General features: G+C 35.9%; 2 protein-coding genes across 11 annotated transcripts; one reads left to right on the forward strand and one right to left on the reverse strand.

Annotated features, from left to right (window-relative positions):
• The first annotated feature begins 7802 nt into the window (after nucleotides 1-7802).
• LOC139855486 (uncharacterized) lies at nucleotides 7803-11252 on the forward strand. Of its 10 annotated transcripts, XR_011761465.1 has the most exons (7): nucleotides 7803-7992; nucleotides 9334-9472; nucleotides 9560-9787; nucleotides 10089-10182; nucleotides 10265-10429; nucleotides 10655-10755; nucleotides 11014-11252. XR_011761465.1 is itself a non-coding variant. In XM_071844711.1 (5 exons), exons 1-4 carry the CDS (start codon nucleotides 7967-7969, stop codon nucleotides 10380-10382), a joined length of 687 nt encoding a protein of 228 aa, XP_071700812.1. In that variant the 5' UTR covers nucleotides 7803-7966; the 3' UTR covers nucleotides 10383-10429; nucleotides 10641-11252. The 10 variants fall into 10 exon arrangements, 6 of the variants coding, with proteins under 6 accessions (XP_071700812.1, XP_071700816.1, XP_071700814.1 ...); XR_011761463.1 differs by having other exon boundaries at nucleotides 10089-10429; XR_011761464.1 differs by having other exon boundaries at nucleotides 10089-10429; nucleotides 11024-11252.
• Nucleotides 11253-11688: 436 nt separating this feature from the next.
• LOC139853535 (uncharacterized) lies at nucleotides 11689-15228 on the reverse strand. The gene is made up of 3 exons (XM_071842925.1): nucleotides 15124-15228; nucleotides 12889-14899; nucleotides 11689-12605 (listed from the first exon to the last, which is right to left on the reverse strand). The coding sequence occupies exons 1-3, from the start codon at nucleotides 15226-15228 to the stop codon at nucleotides 11689-11691; spliced, it is 3033 nt and encodes a 1010-aa protein (XP_071699026.1).
• Nucleotides 15229-19384: the final 4156 nt, after the last annotated feature.

Below are 19384 nucleotides of genomic sequence, written 5' to 3' on the forward strand. Positions count from 1 at the left end.
CCTTACTAGTAACCCTTTTACAAACGCGTCGATCTTCTCTTCTTCATCTTCGAATGCTCCCGAACACAATAGGCATAACTCTGTGAATCGTCGTTCATATGTGGTAATGTCGAACCCTTGTGTTCGTAACTCTCTAAGTTCTGCCTTGAGCTTATTGACTTCGTTTCTAGGACGGTACTGCTCGTTCATCAATTGCTTGAATGCCGACCACGGTAGTGCGTAAGCAACATTTTGTCCTACCTGTTCAAGATAGGTGTTCCACCACGTTAACGTAATACCTGTGAAGGTATGCATAGCGTACTTAACTTTGTCCTCTTCAGTACACTTACTTATGGTAAACACCGATTCGACTTTCTCGGTCCACCGTTTCAATCCAATTGGTCCTTTGATTCCATCAAATTCCAAAGGTTTGCAGGTAGTGAATTCTTTGTAGGAGCATCTGACACAATTTCTTGTGGAATTAGTTCCACTGCTAGATCCAGAGTTATTGTTATTTTGCATCGCAGCCTGTACTGTGGCTATATTTGCTGCAAGGAAAACACAGAAGTCTTCCTCGCTCATGTTCAAATTCTGACGAGTTGCCGGTGCCATTTCCTTCAAAATAGCCAACTAAATCGAGTAAATCATACAGAATATTAAGAGTAGTCAATAGTATTTCGTAGCATAATATGAACTCATTTATAAAAGCTTTTTCTTCATATTAGCGTTTTATAAGTTTAAATTCGGGTACTACCTACCCGTTAAGTTCATACTTAGTAGCTAATATACAATTCAACTACTACAATTCCATATGAAAAACTGATTATAATAATATATCACATATAAATATTCTTCAAACTTACAACATCGCTATATTACATATAACATGAAATATAGTACACTTTGTTACAAGACAGTTTTGAAGATAAATCTAGTTAATACGCAAGTTGTTCAGTAAAGGAAATAAAGACACGTAATTCATAAGTCCAGAAACAAGTCATGCATTCTGGTTTTACTAAGACGACTTCCCATCCTTGGTCTTGTGGAAAATAACCGTAATGACCATTGGCTAGGCAGCATGTTGTAATGTCGTCAAAAGAACGAGGGTTTCGTAATGTCCAACAGCCCCGTAATAATCTAAAAACCTTGTTTCTCACCCCAACTACTGAATTCGTCACTTGTGGGAAGGTTTTATTTAAAAGTTGCAATCCGATGTTCTTTTTCTCACTTTGGTAAGAAGCGAACATCACTAACCCGTAAGCATAACATGCTTCTTTATGTTGCATGTTATAAGCTCTTTCTAATTCACGAAATCCTATGTTGGGATATGTTGAGTCAAAATAGGTTTGTAACCCATAGCGTAAAATTGCATCTGGGTTTCCCGCACTAAATGCCTTAAAAAAAACTTGGCGTAACTTAAAGTCTCCCCAATGTGATATACCCCATCTTTCAAAGGAAAGCCTTTTATATACTAAGGCATGCCTGGAATATCTTTCAAACGTTTGACAAACTAATTTTGCCGTAACTAATTGTGCTGACGAATTTTGCCCGACTCTAGACAAGATTTCATCAATTATATCTCCTGGTAGGTCTTCTAAATTTTTTGGTTGTCTATCCTTAATGTCCATTTTGTGTTTTATACTGTAAAATAGACAAGGATTAGATTCGTAAAAGATAATTAACAAACAATACAACCAATTTTTACATAGAATATAAAAGTACAGGTACACTACAATACATATAATACACAACATGATTACAACCCTCTAATCTGAATCACTGGTTTCTTCTTCTTCGGACTTGATTCGTTTTCCTAATTTTCTAGGGATATATGATGTTCTTCTAATACGAGCCATCATTTTCCACAATGGTTTAGAAAAACCTGGTGGTTTAGAGGTTCCCGGGTTATTGTTACAATTTAGGAAATACGGACGTTACCGATACATATAAAGTTCATCGGGGTTGGAATCAGGTTTCTCTATTTTTATACCTTTTCCCTTATTATTTTCTTTTGCCATATTAAATTGGGTCGAGGTAATTTCTATAACATCATTGGAATCCTCATCGGGATCCGATTCATCAGAAAATTGGTAATCTTCCCAATATTTTGCTTCCTCGGCGGAAACACCATTGACCATTTTTAACTTTGGTCCGTTGGTTGATGATTTTCTTTTATTTAATCGATTTATTGTAGGTATCAAAATTTCATCCTCCGGAACCTCTTCTTCTTCCTGTTCCTCCTCTTTCGGTTCCTCCTCTTCTGATTCCTCTTCTTCCGGTTCCTCTTCTTCCGGTTCCTCTTCTTCCGGTTCCTCTTCGGGAATTTGTGAATCTTCCCAAATTATATTCGACTCTTCAATATTATTAGGTGAGTCGATGGGATTTGTACTAGTGGTAGACATCTATCACACAATATCAAACACATTAAGAGGTTTATATATCACATAATATTTACATGTTAATAATATATAGTTTCCAACAAAAGTGTTAAGCAATCGTTTTTAAAGAAAACACGGTCGAAGTCCAGACTCGATAATGTATCCTAATAAACTCGATAAGACATACTAATGCAAATTTCTGGTTGTCTAAGACCAACGCTCTGATACCAACTGAAATGTCCCGTTCATATTGATTATAAACGTTCCATATTAATTGATTTCGTCGCGAGGTTTTGACCTCTATATGAGACGTTTTTCAAAGACTACATTCATTTTTAAAACAACCATAACCTTTATTTTATCGATAAAGGTTTAAAAAGCATTACGTAGATTATCAAATAATGATAATCTAAAATATACCGTTTACACACGACCATTATATAATGGTTTACAATAAGAATATATTACATCAAAAATAAGTTTCTTGAATGCAGTTTTTACATAATATCATACAAGCATGGACTCCAAATCTTGTCCTTATTTTAGTATGCAACAGCGGAAGCTCTTAATAATCACCTGAGAATAAACATGCTTCAAACGTCAACAAAAATATTGGTGAGTTATAGGTTTAACCTATATATTATCAAATCATAATAATAGACCACAAGATTTCATATTTCAATATACATCCCATACATAGAGATAAAAATTCATTCATATGGTGAACACCTGGTAACCGACATTAACAAGATGCATATAAGAATATCCCCTATCATTCCGGAAAATCCTTCGGACATGATAAAAACGAATTCGAAGTACTAAAGCATCCGGTACTTTGGATGGGGTTCGTTAGGCCCAATAGATCTATCTTTAGGATTCGCGTCAATTAGTAGATCGGTTTACTAATTCTTAGGTTACCAAGCAAAAGGGGCATATTCGGCTTCGATCATTCACCCATATAATGTAGTTTCATTTACTTGTGTCTATTTCGTAAAACATTTATAAAACTGCATGTATTCTCATCCCAAAATATTAGATTTTAAAAGTGGGACTATAACTCACTTTCACAGATTTTTACTTCGTCGGGAAGTAAGACTTGGCCACTGGTCGATTCACGAACCTATAACAAATATGTACATCTATATATCAAAGTATGTTCAAAATATATTTACAACATTTTTAATACGTTTTAATGTTTTAAGTTTATTAAGTCAGTTGTCCTCGTTAGTAACCTACAACTAGTTGTCCATAGTTAGATGTACAGAAAATAAATTGATATATATTATCTTGACCCAATCCACGACCCAGTGTATATATGTCTCAGGCTAGATCACAACTCAAAGTATATATATTTTTGAATCAACCTCAACCCTGTATAGCTAACTCCAACATTACTGCATATAGAGTGTCTATGGTTGTTCCAAATAATATATATATATATATGGGTCGATATGATATATCAAAACATTTGCATACGCGTCTATGGTATCCCAAGATTACATAATATATTAGAATACATGTATAATACAATACAAGTTAGGTAGGATATGATTTGTATAGAATTGTTACAATATTTCCCGTAGCTACAACAATCAAAAAATATCCAATCTTGTTTTACTCATAACTTCTACGTTTTAAATCCGTTTTGAGTGAATCAAATTGCTATGGTTTCATATTGAACTCTAATTTATGAATCTAAACAGAAAAAGTATAGGTTTATAGTCGAAAATATAAGTTACAAGTCATTTTTTAAGAGGCAGTCGAAAGAACGACGTCTTGATGATCATTTTGAAAAACATACTTCCACTTTGAGTTTAACCATGATTTTTGGATATAGTTTCATGTTCATAAGAAAAATCATTTTCCCAGAAGAACAAATTTTAAATCAAAGTTTATCATAGTTTTTAATTATCAAACCCAAAACAGCCCGCGGTGTTACTACGACGGCGTATGTCCGGTTTTACGGTGTTTTTCGTGTTTCCAGGTTTTAAATCATTAAGTTAGCATATCATATAGATATAGAACATGTGTTTAGTTGATTTTAAAATTCAAGTTAGAAGGATTAACTTTTGTTTGCGAACAAGTTTAGAACTAACTAAACTATGTTCTAGTGATTTCAAGTTTAAACCTTCGAATAAGGTAGTTTTATATATATGAATCGAATAATGTTATGAACATCATTACTACCTCAGGTTTTGTGGATAAACCTACTAGAAATGAGAAAAGTAGATCTAGCTTCAAAGGATCCTTGGATGGCTTGAAAGTTCTTGAAGCAGAATCATGATACGAAAACAAGTTCAAGTAAGATTTCCACTCGAAATAAGATTGTTATAGTTATAGAAATTGAATCAAAGTTTGAATATGAGTATTACCTTGTATTAAAAAGATATCTTACTGTAAATAAGAAAGATTTCTTGAGGTTGGATGATCACTTTACAAGATTGGAAGTAAGCTAGCAAACTTGGAAGTATTCTTATGAAACTAGAACTTATAGAATTTATGAAGAACACTTAGAACTTGAAGATAGAACTTGAGAGAGATCAATTAGATGAAGAAAATTGAAGAATGAAAGTGTTTGTAGGTGTTTTTGGTCGTTGGTATATGGATTAGATATAAAGGATGTATAATTTTGTTTACATGCATGAATGATTACTAATATTTTTGTAATTTTATGAGATATTTCATGCTAGTTGCCAAATGATGGTTCTCATATGTGTTAGGTGACTCACATGAGCTGCTAAGAGCTTATCATTGGAGTGTATATACCAATAGTAAATACATTTAGAAGCTAGGTATTGTACGAGTACGAATACGGGTGCATACGAGTAGAATTGTTGATGAAACTGAACGAGGATGTAATTGTAAGCAATTGTTGTTAAGTAGAAGTACATTGATAAGTGTCTTGAAGTCTTTCAAAAGTGTATGAATACATATTAAAACACTACATATATATACATTTTAACTGAGTCGTTAAGTCATCGTTAGTCATTACATGTATATGTTGTTTTGAAACCTTTAGGTTAACGATCTTGTTAAATATTGTTAACCCATTGTTTATTATATCTAAAGAGATGTTAAATTATTACATTATCATGATATTATGATATATTAATATATCTTAGTATGATATATATACAGTTAAATGTTGTTACAACGATAATCGTTACATATATGTCTCGTTTCGAAATCATTAAGTTAGTAGTCTTGTTTTTACATATGTAGTTCATTGTTAATACACTTAATGACATGTTTACTTATCATTTATCATGATTAAACATAGTGTATCAATATCTTAATATGATTCATATGTATTTAGTAAGACGTTGTTATGACGATAATCGTTATATATACCGTTTCGAGTTTCTTAATTCAATAAACTCAATTTTATGTATATAACTCATTGTTAAAATACCTGATGAGATACTTACTTATAATAATATCATGTTAACTATATATATATAATCATATATATGTCATCATATAGTTTTTATAAGTTTTAACGTTCGTGAATCACCGGTCAACTTGGGTGGTCAATTGTCTATATGAAACATATTTCAATTAATCACGTCTTAACAAGTTTGATTGCTTAACATGTTGGAAACACTTAATCATATAAATATCAATTTCATTTAATATATATAAACATGGAAAAGTTCGGGTCACTACAGTTCTCTTAGTCACGAATAAGAGCTCTTTGTAAATGTTCCTCCAACATATATGCAGCTGTTCCATACACCAATTGACGTAGGGAGTAAGTACATTTTTAAAAAATACTACTGTGTGCATCATAATTATAACGTTCAACAAAATATTTAAAATGATCGGGAATATTATCACTAGAGAATTAAGATATACCATTTGAAATTCGGATGAACAATTGACGACTCATACAGAGACATCTTTTAAACTTATGAGGTGGATATTTCGGCGACTCAAAAAAATAATCATTATGTAAACGTTTCGATGCAACTTCTTGCTCCCATCGATCATATACTCTAGCACGAAATCTATAATAGTTTCACTTTCATCGTCGGAAGCTAAAATAATATCGTACGACTCAAGAGGATGGGAAATTAGATAAGAATTTTTTAGTAGTGACAATTGAAATGTGATTTAGAAATGAGAAGTGAATTGTGATTTGGAAATGAGAAGTCAAGTATTATTATTATTTATAGTGAAAAAAAAGTATTTTTTGATTTCATAATAAAATATATTTAAACGGTAATATATCCATTTTAATTTGACAAGATATATTTCATGACTAATTAATTAACGCTACGTCTCCTGACGCCACCCTTTTTCCTTCATTTCGCATTTGACTAACGTTGGCCGGATTCCACTCGTAACGTCGCATTAGCGGCAGGCGGCGGCGTCAATGCCAAATCATCGTCAGTAATAGGTGAAAACGTTGCGTTGAATATGATTTAACGTGTGATGAATTGAGTACAAGTGTTAAACATAATTCGTGACTAGCAAACATATTACATTGTTTATATTGCTTTTATTTTCAAGGTAACTGAATACCTTTTACTTTGTGAGAAAAATAGAGTAAGTTGTAATGTATCTGAATAATCAATGTGGCTCTGTTTTCGAGTTATATTTTGAAGAGAAAAGAAAGTAACTAGAGAGAAACTAAAATGAAATGGTGTTTTCGAATTTCAAAAGAAATGAAAGGAAGATGATGGAGAATTTGATCTAATTTTTCCTTTTAACTTACTTTTCAATTTGAAAAGATGCCACTTTTTACCCTCATTCTTTTTCATCTCATTTGATTTCTTTAATTTAAAAACTCGGGAAAAAAGCCTATAGGCCTCGAGGAACGTTGAATTAGAAAGATCGATAAAACACAAGAAATAAATGGTCATTTATAAAATATAAAATTTTCCTTATTTTTCTATTAGTCAATCATTTTTGAAACTCCTTTACGTCGCCCTCTCAGTCCCCCTCATTTTACTACTTAAAAAATTGTGATACGAAAATTGTAAAATCTAGAAATGACAAACATTATCAAACTGGATTCGTAATTGTGAAAACTCAACTCAACAAGTACCAATATGAAAAAAAAAAAATTATCCTTTGCTTAATTCTCAACTACCTAATAATTTGAGTCTTCCATGCTCCATGCGACTCCATCGTCGTCCCATCATTCCCTTCATTATAAAGATCGATGGACTAGAAATAAAAAAAGTGATGGGGAAAGAAGGTAGATGAAGTAAAAATAAAAAATTTGACAAAAGGGCTTTTGGCTTAGTGGTATCACGAAAATTCATTACGTAGTACTTTGAAGTTGTGAGTTTGAATTTCGCCGTAAACAAAAAGTGTGTGTGTATAAAAAAATAAAAATAAAAGAGTGTGAGGAAGTGAACAGAAATAAAGAAAGTGGGAGGGGGAAGTGTAAATTACGTCAACGGAGAGAAGGGTGACTTTATAAGTCTGTTGGAAAACATGACGAAGTGTATGACCGGTTAAGGTTTATGAAATGTTTTGAAGAATCGCTCGGTGCCTGTAAGCGGAGGAATGTGGTGAAGTAGTGAACACCGCCGTATTGGTGAATTTTTCCGATCGTTTGGAATATCGGAATCTCCATACGCCGCCGCGTCGATCTGATTATGTTTTACTGCCGGAAGTATGTCAGGTTGTTACATGTTTTGACCTAACAATCTAGTTATATTAATGCTATTTTGACGTAAATCGAGATGATTTGATTAATTAGTGATATTTAGTTGTGTTTATGTTGAAATTAATGTGTGTGTTTTAGTTACTACCGGAATAATGTCAGGTTGTGATCACTTTCGCCTACTGTTAAATTTGATTTTCTTTTACCTAAAAAATTTAGCTCTATCTATGCTAATTATGATCTTGAATCGAGTTGAGTTGATGAATTTGTGGATATTTTGTTGTGTTTATGCTGAAATTGTTGCGTGTGTTTGATTACTGAATCTGATTAATGTTAATTGTTCTGACCTATAATATTAGTTCCAGTTATGCTAATTTTTGGTTCAAACTCGGATGATTTAATGAATTGGTGATATCTGTTGTGTCTATGTAGTTTGATTATTGTATCTGGATAGGTTTATGATGTTTTAGAGCATGAGGAGGTGTCCGTGTCCATTTTTTCAAGGTTGAAAATGGACCTTGAAATTGATTAAAGTGGGTGTCTCATTCGGGAGAGAAAATATGACGTGGACCAATAATAAAATAGAATAATTAAAAAGAAAATAAAAAATATACACCGTCGACTCCCGACCTTGGAGAACCGTGGTGAACAAGACTCCAATCGATGGTGGGGTGGTGTCCATATTGCTGGCGTCGGTGAGACCGACCTCAACTGACGATGTGGACACCGTATGCTCTTACTGCTGTTGTTGCTCGTAGATTTGCAACAATATGATGTTAATAGCATTTGATATATAGTTAATATAAATATAAAATGTGTGTTTGTTAATATCTACATTGTGGAGTCCTGGTCGGTTTCTGTTAATTGAAATCCAGGGCAAGAGTTTTGTATTCAACGTGTAGTATATATGAATGACTTTTTTTTTACATGTTTTGAGTTACACAATACTGATATAGTGATGTGATTTGTTTATGTTGTTGAAAGAAATTTAGGGCAAGTGTTCTCTTCTCAATGTTACATTAGACTCAGATGACGTGACCTAACCGATTGATTTCGTGATTGCTTTCGACCTTTTTCCCTGGCACCCCAAGATATGATGCTAGTGATATTGTGAGGATATAATGACCCTAAGTTTGCAAACATATGCATTCCCTAGTATTAACCATCAAGGCCCCGTTTGGCTCACGGAATCCAATGGGATTCCGGCGGAATTGTTGAATTTAGACACGCGTCGTGTCTAAATTCAATTCCAATTCCGCCGGAATCCCATTGGATTCCGTGGGCCAAACGGGGCCCAAGTGTTATAATTGTTTCTCTTCGATGTTATCCATAACGTTGTTCTTTCCTTGATATCTTCAGTCCTTCCGGCACGGAGTTGAAGACTTGCACGGAAGTAACACGTCATCTAAGAGCTCAACCTTTGATAGACGTGTCCGGTCTTTCCAAAGAAGGGGAGATAGGACAGATCAATAATGGTAGTTGTATACTTCCCAAATCTGTAAGTGCGGATTATGAATCACCTGCTATTCACTATCATTGTAAGTGTTAGTTTGTGAAAATGAGTATGTTTTAATTAAATGTGTAGCAGATAGATGAAGTTCCCGATTCAGTTCATCATGAGGTAACAAATAACTTGTCCGGAACATATGATTTATATGATGTTAAAATAGACAGCTTTATTGATTGTTATCCATGCGGATTGAAGTTTGATGACATGGGTGGGCTTGAGAAGCACCTGACGATTTTTCACAAGAAAACCACCCGAAGATTGAATCTCCCCACCCGTGACGCAACACAATGTACCTTTGAGAAGGTAATGTAACGTAACTGTAATTATTATCGTTATCATCAATAATAATTTTTATTTTTATTATTGTGTTATTGTTATCTCTAGAGTTAATTATACCATTGGTTCCGGGCTTCCCGTGGTTTATCCAGAATTGGTTTACCCAGAATTATACGGGTAGTCCTTTTCTTTTAAATGTCCTTGGTGATTTTTTTAAAAAAATACACAACGGTGGTCCTAAACCTAAAGCCAGTTAATTTGTTCCGTTACACGACCAACTCTCAGTAGGTATGTTCCCACTGATTCGAGCTTTTGTTTATTGACGCAGATGGACCTTTATCAGCATGCTGTTATTGACCATGATGAGCCACAGTTAGATCAAGTTCTTTCGCCGCAGAATGAGCAATCTTCATTTATTTCACGTAAGATAGCCAAAGCACAAGAATCAGTTCCTATCGTGAATGCTAATATCAGGTTCATGACAACATGTACATGGTGCAACAGAGAGTTCCTTTGTGGGCCCGTCGATGCTGAAACGATGGCTGAAGCAGCTGGATATATGTGTCCAAAATGCCAAAAGAAAGCATGTGGGGTCTTTGAAACTTTGAAAGGAGAATCATAAAGTCCCTGTATACAATAAATTTGTTGCCAATTAGTTTCTGGTTTCAGGTAAGATCTTGTAAGTTCTGGGGAAAATAGGATTTAAATATACGCGCTTTAACCTCTTTTTTCACCTTTTTATAAATATTTCACTAGAGAACAATGTACCCTTGTTCTGTATGTTGTTTTACCCTGTATTTCACAAAAAGATGGTTTCATGTGTATAAATGTACGCCCTTATCGTTCTTTTTCCCATACGTCAGCATTAACGACCTTTTAGATCTTGTTGTACAGTTATAACCTGTTCAAGAAAACTAGAGATAATCGAACACCATTAACAGCATAGAAGAGCTATCTTAAAGACTTCAAAGATATCATACCATATAAGGAAAAAGGTACATACAATCAAACCAAAAACATGTATCCGAAAAATCAACAACATTTGCAATGTCTACGAGTTGTAAGAAGGTGCACAAATCCATGTTGGAGAAGGAGAGTACATGCAATAAACCGAGAACTGAGCAAAATAATTAAAGTCTCTATTCTTAGCACGTACCCTGCTTCTCCAACAAAGATCGATTGCACCCATAGATGTATACATAAATGATATACGAATGAGATTTCAGTTTATGGCTTATTGGCATAATGGGCAGATTTTTATAGGTGCAAACAAAGTTATGTCTCAAGGCATCATCACATGAGTTCACAAGACACATATGAGCTATGATCACTGTGTGTTTTGCAAGGTGGGATAACATAATTCATGCACCCTTTTGCTTTGCGTGTTGTGGGTAATCTATTTGATTACATTTTGGTGAGATATGAGTTTTTCATGCAATCCATCATTTGCTTTTAAAGTTAGTGCGAGTAATTGATAAAAAGCGTAAATCATTTACAGTTGTACATTTGCGTGATAATTTTGATATATAAATTGTATAAATATGTAGGATTTTTTTAAATAGCACACTTTCTACCGTTGATAAAGTGCTAGTACAATTCAAAAACAATCACTAGTAATTATGAACTCTTAACCAAATCAAGTATGTTTCAATCAAGGTGTTCAATTAGCTTTACAAGTGTTGATCAACCATGCTTTTCAGCAACTAAATATTATTTTCAATCAATATAGTTTATTTTAATTGGTTAGGATAAACTGTGGATATATATATATATATATATTTTTTTTTTGAAAGGCAACCATAAATTTTATATATATATATATATAACATAGGTAGAGCTCAATGAGCAACTACCCAAATCGCAATGTTTACATCATACAAGGTGCCAAGGTGGCAGCATATACGAACACAACTTTACAACACAGAATTTTATGAAAAAATATTACAAGGATTATGCAACCATCTATTCCAATCGATATCCTTTCCTTTGCATCTCCTCACCACCCACTCGAAGCTTTTGACTTGGATTTCACAAACCGCAACCGGCACGTTCCAACATTTATTTTTGAAAACCTTCTCATTACGATATTTCCACAAAAGATACACGCTTGTCCATATTACCGCTTGCCAAACATCACGACCCACATCCGACCCAAGTGAGCCCGTACTCCCATCAACGAGCGATCTAACAGTTAAGTTTTGAGGTCTTGGAACCGCCCACCAATCGAAGATTTTCGCCCAGACATCACGAGTTTTATCACATGACAAGATGAAGTGGTTGATGTTTTCGATATCATTATCACAAGTAGGACAACGTACCGAATTTAGATCAACTCCCCTCTTATCTAACTCAATTAACACCGGGATCCTTCCTTTTAAAACCCTCCATATAAACACTTCAACTTTCTTGGGAACAAGTGAGTTGCGTATAGTTTCCGAAGAAGAAGAGGAGTTCACATGAAGAATTTTTGAATCAATATGTTCCGCAAGGATCTTGGTTTTGAAGGTACCTGAATTGCACATGTTCCAGCACCAAGAGTCAGGTTTGTCCGACTGTAAGATAACCGAACGCAGCAGCCCCTGAAGCTCCTCTAGTTCACCCTTTGCCCGACCTGAAGGTTCGCGTATCCAGCTCCCATTAAACCTCTGTTCTGCACCCGTTCCCAGCACCCTAGATCCAACCGTAGACTCTAGGTTTGTTTCCAAATGAGCAAGTCGCTTGAACCTATTTTTAAACTCAACATTCCCAACCCAAAGATCATTCCAAAAAGACGTCGTGTTCCCATTGCCAACCTTCCTGATAAACGAGTTCCTAAAGGAGATTCCAAGCTCATCAATACTAGATCCTGCTTTAATAATATTAGTCCACACCGAATTGTAAGGTATCACATTATTATCAAAGGGACCCAAGAGACCCCCCGAGGACCCATAAATGCTCGATATAACTTTAACCCACAAGGCGTTGGTTTCGGTTTTGAACCTCCATCACCACTTGCCGATTAAAGCTAAGTTTTTGCCTTTTAAAGACCCCAAATTTAACCCTCCTTTCTCGAAAGGAAGGAGGGTTTCCTCCCATTTGACCCATGATATTTTATGATTTGAACCCGACCCGCCCAAAAAAAAAAGTACGTCTTACACTCTCAAGTTTTTTTACCACACACGGCGGGGCACGGAAGAGCGAGAAGTAGTACAACGGGAGGCTATTCAACACTGATTTAACAAGGGTCAAGCGTCCACCGTATGACACCGTACGTGCTTTCCAATCCGAGAGTCTTTTAGAGAACTTATCAAAAACCGGGTTCCAACTTTCAAGTTTATTCATTTTACCACCAACCGGAAGGCCAAGGTATGTGAAAGGAAAGGAGCCGGACTTGCACCCAAATAAAGAAGCCATGTTATTTATTTCAGCTTCCTTAATCCCAACTCCGTACAATGTGCTTTTAAGATAGTTGACTTTTAGTCCCGAGGAGAGCTCAAAGCATTTTAGGAGTTTGAAAAGGTTACGAAGGTTTAGTATGCTCCATTCCCCAAACAAGATCGTGTCGTCCGCATATTGAAGGTGCGAGATATGGATTTTCTCGGAGCCAATTTCAACAACTAAAAATCTTTTAGTAAGGACTGCACGTTTGGTTAAAACGTTTAATCCTTCGGCCGCGATTATGAAAAGGAACGGTGATAACGTGTCTCCTTGTCGAACCCCTCTTTCTAAATTAAATTCGCTCGTGGGTGAGCCATTAACAAGAATCGAGACCGAGGCCGACTTGAGACAAGAAAGGATCCAACCTCTCCATTTGGATCCAAACCCCATTATTTCCATGATCTCCATTAAGTAATCCCAATTCAAGCAATCAAACGCCTTCTCAAAGTCAACTTTGAAAATTAAACTCTTTAACCGGTTATGCTTTAAGAAGTTTAAAGTTTCATTCGCAATCAAGGCTCCATCAAGAATATTCCTACCTTTTATGAACGCACTTTGCTCGAAACCTACAAGGTTTGGGATAACCTTTCTAAGTCTATTAGAGAGTAGCTTCGCGATGATTTTGTAGTAACTCCCAATTAGACTAATAGGTCGATAATCATTAAGCGCCGATGGGTCGTGCCTTTTGGGTACTAAGGTGATGAAGGAAGCGTTGCATCCGTTTGATATCCTGCCCGAACTCCAAAACTCCTCTATAGCTTGCATTAAATCAACTTTGATGTCTTGCCAATATTTTTTATAAAACCGCAAGTTGAACCCGTCCGGAACGGGTGCTTTCGTACTCCCGCAACCTTTAATTGCATCCCAGACTTCGTTTTCAGTGAAGACAAATTCCAGCATGTTGGCATTCTCATGCGAAATATGTAACAGATCAGGCCAGGTAACAGCTTGTGCAGGCCCATCAGAGTTAAACTGGCCTGGCCCAACAGCCCTATGATCTTTCAGACTAACGGGAACAGTAAACAGGCCAGCAGTGTCGGCTGTTACAGGCCCACCAGAAAGTCCAGGCCTACCATTAGATGCCATGGTAACACGAAAGGCGGCTCCTGAACCAGCAGGTCTGTTGCAAAGCAGAAGGTAAGGTCTACAGGCCTGATTCGAACTAAATATCTTCTTAAAGTGGTCATGAATATTTTCTTTGATTTCCTTCGGATTTTCACACAAATGACCATTAATTAGTAATCCCCTAATATTGTTTTTATTGAGTTTTCGCCATATGGTTGAGTGAAAATATTTGGAGTTCTCGTCCCCATCAAGTATCCAACGGACCCTTGCCTTTTGCCTTAACATTCCCACTTTGATTTTTTCTTTTGCTAGCCACTTCTTACGGGACTCCAACCAACACATTCGATCATTTTCGGAAAGGGTACCACTTTCCGCCTTCAATTCCCAATTATGGGTAATATTTTTCAATGTCAATATCTCTTCGTCAAGTTTACCAAATTCCTTTTTACTCCACCCTCTTAGCTCGGTTTTCACATTTTTGAGTTTATCACGGAAGATGCAATCTTTCCTAAATCCACTAACCTCCTTATTCCAACCCTCGGAAATAACACTATCAATGCCATATCTATTTAACCACTCATCAAAATTTTGAAAGGTTTCGGGCCAAAGTCTACAATACCATCCCGAAGGAGCAAGGGGCAATGATCCGATTCCTTTCTATCAAGGACATTGATTGCAAGGTCTTTCCACAAATTGATAAAATTATCTGATACAAGAAAACGATCTAACTTTCTAAACTTGGTACCGTCATCACTAATACGTGTGAATTTCCTACCGTTGATAGGAATCTGGATTAAGTTATTTCTCACAATGAATTCGTTGAATCTTCTTGCACTGGCTTCATGGAATACACAATTGACTCTATCCGAACCGGTTCGTACCTCATTAAAATTCCCACATAAAACCCAACCCGAATCAACCCCCGCCATCAATTTATCAAGATCATCCCACTTTTTACTTCTTGTCAACATCATTATGCGGTCCATATACATTTACAAGGATCATGTCATGACCCGACCCAACCCAATTACCCCTAATTGCTAAGAAGAAGTCTCCTCCAACTACACAATTAACCTTAAAGCAATTTATATCCCAAACAATTAACATGCCACCCGAGTAACCCCATCCATGTAAAACTCAACTCCTTGGGGCCCGGGAGCCCGGAGGTTTGGACAAATTGAGGTTAGTTCGGCAAACCGTTGATTATAAGCTTCGAGGTCATCTCGGGCTATTTTTAAATTTCTTGGCCCCTGTTCGAGCCTTCGAGTCTCTTCGCGCGGGAAGTATTCGGTGATCATTCTTTCTCTTAATTCGGTCCAAGAGAGTGTAAGGGCTTCATCGATACCCACCGATTGTACATACGTGTTCCACCATGAGAGGGCAATACCAGTGAGAGTGAGGGTGGAAAACTTGACCTTATCTTGGTCCCGAAATTCGCTTATGCTAAAAACGGCTTCAGTTTGTTCGAACCATCGAGTGAGAGCAACCGGTCCCCCAGTTCCATCGAAAGTAGGAGGGTTGTACTTCATGAAGTTTTTGTAGGAGCACCCCCCGTTTGAATTACCGGCCCCATGATTGTTGTTGTTGTTGGAGGAGTGACCGGCCACGGCCTCTCCCAAAACGGTGGCTATCATTCGTTGAAGAGCTTGTTCGAGAGTTTTGGGAGGGGTCTTGTGTTGACCTTGGTGAGCCATCGTTCCTTCATGACACAAGAATATCGTTAATTAGTATTATCAATAATATTAATCGTGATATGGAATCAAGATAAAAAGAAAATTTTTCCTTGACTCGCCTTAAATTCTTTATGTCATAACGTCGGAACGTTCATATGAGTCACCGTAATATAATCCCGGAAATTATATTACCCAGATTCATATGTGCATTCGACATCATTTCATATAGTCAAGGTGGGGTGTCAATCAAATCAACCACGTGAGATTAAGGTAGAACAAGAGTTAGATGTAATAAAAGAGTTAGAGTATATATGCACAAGTAGTCAAGTAATTCCTACTTCAAGTCTATATGCCGGTTGTAGTCTAGATTCACTAATGTACCATATGACTCGGGGTCGACACTAATGAACTCTAAATCCCTACAACCAACGCTCTGATACCATCTGTAGCGATCCGACAAAATCGTCATTGACGGCGCCGACTACTTAGGTCCCGTTACGTGGTCATAAGTCTTTAAAATAACGTTTGACCAAGATGCGTCGCCTTCATTTCAAAAGTAAAGATTGTTTCCAAGTTTACAAGAATGGTTCAACCAAAAGTTACGTTACAAAGTTATAAGTACAAATGAAACCTATGCGACACAGTTTTAAATAAAGTCAAAAGACGCTCCATGTATGCACATATACTCGACATCCAATGCAAGTATCAAAATAATGAGCGGAAGCATGTATCACAAATTGTTCAAAGACCTGAGAAAAACATAGGAATCTGTCAACGAAAACGTTGGTGAAATCATAGGTTTAAGTAAGTAAGTGAGTAAATACAAATGAACCACAAGATTTATAACATTTCAATAATAGTTAACCATTCCAAAAATTGTTATCACGAGCACCCAATTATCAATGCTTAACTTTCCATCCATAGAACCCCATCACAATAGTGTTAGAACATACACTGTTTCATGAAAATATATTTCATTCGTAAACGGTAGCGAACCGCTTGAATGAGGGTTTGTCAAACCCATATGGATCCATACAACATAAGTTCTCGCTTACACCCGGCAAGTGTAACTAATGATAATCGAATTGAGGATTTTGTTCTAAAATCGTATGTAGAATGTTTGTTTTCCTGTACTTGTGTTCACTTAGTAAAAGAAATGTTTATGTTTTCTCATCCCAAATGTAAGTTCAAAAAAAAGTAAAAGTGGGACTATGATCTCACCTCGAGTGCAAGAGTAAAAAGATACTTCAACAAGAATTTGTGCACAGAACAAATGCTAGTCTTGACCTAAACAAGTAAGTTGTATCAATAACGGTAAACACGATCAGTCAAAGATGTTCAATTAGTCATATGGCTCGTTACGACTCGATTATATAGCATGTGAATCAAATTGTCAAGTTTCATTCAAGATACAAGTATAGAATCATGTTAGAAAGGTTGCATAATTATTTGGTTAAGTTTGACAAAAAGTCAAACTTTGGTCTGGTCAAAGTCAACGAAAAAGTCAACACATTCGGGTCGGGTCCCGAACTATTTTTCTGAGATTTTTAATCATATATAAGCATGTTAGAACAAGTTACATGTGAATCGGAGGTCCATAGTATAGCAAACATTTTTAGTAAAAGTGACAAGGCAAACAGAATCTGGAACACGCTTTATGTCGCGCCGCGACCAGGGGTGCCGCGCCGCGGCAATACACGTGGTCTGGTACTTGGTCTGTTCCAAAAGTTCAAGTCTTGATCCAAATTCATTTTTGCACAAAATACAAACCGTAAACATTTATAATGCGTATCTTATATCGTTGGAAAGCTCTTTTGACAAGGAATACAACTAAGAACATATCATCAATCAAAACATGCATTTACAATAATCACATTCTCGTCGAATGGTCAATGAACATTCATAATCAAAGTTTCAAGTTTGTAAAACGCATTTCATGATTCGGGCAACCAATTTACATGTATGATATGCCGTTTCGAAGGTAACTAAACATACAATACAACTAAACATTTACTAAAAACGTTTCATAGCATTCGAATCATCAAAGGTCCATTTCAAGTTCATCAAACCCTAATCTAAATTCACCAAAATTAATAATCATGTTTATGAAGTTTTCTAAAGCAACCTACACATCAATTTGAAGCTAGTGATACTAGTAACACAATTAAAACATGAACTTTTAACATCTAACAACATTTAAGCAATTAAATCTCAAGAATAAACACACCAAAATTCAAGTTCAAGCTAGTTACTTCAAAACAACAAGGTCGAGCATACAAATCATATATTCGTGTTAGACTTGAGCCATATACACTAATTAACACTTTTATAATTCAAAAACATCTAGAACACAAAATCTAGTGATTTTAGAAAGTTACCCAAATAAGGTGAAATTGGTATCAAGTTGTAGTGGATGAAGAGAGGATCCCAAATATGTAATTTGTTTTGTTGCTAGCTTCCTAATCCGAATTTAGATGATGAATCTTTGAGTTGAAGATTGTGAGAAAATGTGAAAGTATGAAATAAAAAGGAAAAAGGAAATAAAAGAAAATGAATGGATGAGGATGGAGTTTGACTCCTTTGACCTAGTCACCATTTTGGCATTTTGACAAGTTTAGTCCCTCAAGTTTGTAGTCGGGTGCGGGAATTAACCGAACGAATTATTTAGAATTACACGAGAGTACGGGAGACGTTATAATCTAATAACGAAATTATTAAGAATGTTAGCTAACGGAGGATACGAATCTAGTCACGAAGGATATTATTTAAAATAAAAAGACGAGCGTTAAAATAATTTAACGGAAAAATGCGGGATGTTACATTACCCATACCTTAAAAGAAATTTTGTCCCGAAATTTAGTTGGAAGTAATAGTCGATGTCTCTTACTCGAGACCTCGTGTCGTCAATGCTATGAATAGTTGAAGATACATCCTTGGGCATTCTCATGAACCTTGACATTCGGGATTTCACGTTGTATTAAGGCTTGGTTTTACGATCCACAATTTCAGCCGGTTTTCCTATGAAGAGGAGTTTGTCATCAATAGTAAGTTTATCTAGAAGGATAGTACGTTCCTGTTCCACAGGACACGTCTCTAAGTTTGTTACATGGAATTCAAGGTAAACGGACACTTAATTGAGTCAGGAGACCTAAACGGTAGGAAGCGGTTCCAATACGCCCCAAGATTTCAAAAGGGTCAATATTACGGATATAACTTTCCTCGATTTCCCGAAACGGATTACACCTTTCCAAGGTGCAGTTTTCCAATAATACACGGCTACTGACTTTGAACTTGAGAGATTTTCATCTAACATTGGTATAACTCCTTTGGAGACTACGGGCCGTCTTGAGCCCTTCTTGGACTTGAACTATCTCAACGGTTATTTCTTGAATGATTTCGGATCTGATGATTTGCTTGTCACCTACTTCGGTCCAACGAATAGGAGAACAACAATTGTGGTGCTGTAAGG

The sequence above is a fragment of the Rutidosis leptorrhynchoides genome, chromosome 6 (genome assembly GCF_046630445.1).
Source record: "Rutidosis leptorrhynchoides isolate AG116_Rl617_1_P2 chromosome 6, CSIRO_AGI_Rlap_v1, whole genome shotgun sequence".
NCBI classification, from domain to species: domain Eukaryota; kingdom Viridiplantae; phylum Streptophyta; class Magnoliopsida; order Asterales; family Asteraceae; genus Rutidosis; species Rutidosis leptorrhynchoides.

Coding starts and splice junctions, on each gene's coding strand:
- LOC139855486 (XM_071844711.1), top strand. CDS start 7,967: ATGTTTTACTGCCGGAAGTATGTCAG. Junction 9,473..9,559: donor GTTGTATACTTCCCAAATCT/GTAAGTGCGGAT, acceptor TTAAATGTGTAG/CAGATAGATGAAGTTCCCGA. Junction 9,788..10,088: donor CACAATGTACCTTTGAGAAG/GTAATGTAACGT, acceptor TTATTGACGCAG/ATGGACCTTTATCAGCATGC.
- LOC139853535 (XM_071842925.1), bottom strand. CDS start 15,228: ATGGACCGCATAATGATGTTGACAAGAAGTAAAAAGTGGGATGATCTT. Junction 14,900..15,123: donor TATGTGGGAATTTTAATGAG/GTACGAACCGGT, acceptor TGTCCTTGATAG/AAAGGAATCGGATCATTGCC. Junction 12,606..12,888: donor AAAACTTGAGAGTGTAAGAC/GTACTTTTTTTT, acceptor TTATTAAAGCAG/GATCTAGTATTGATGAGCTT.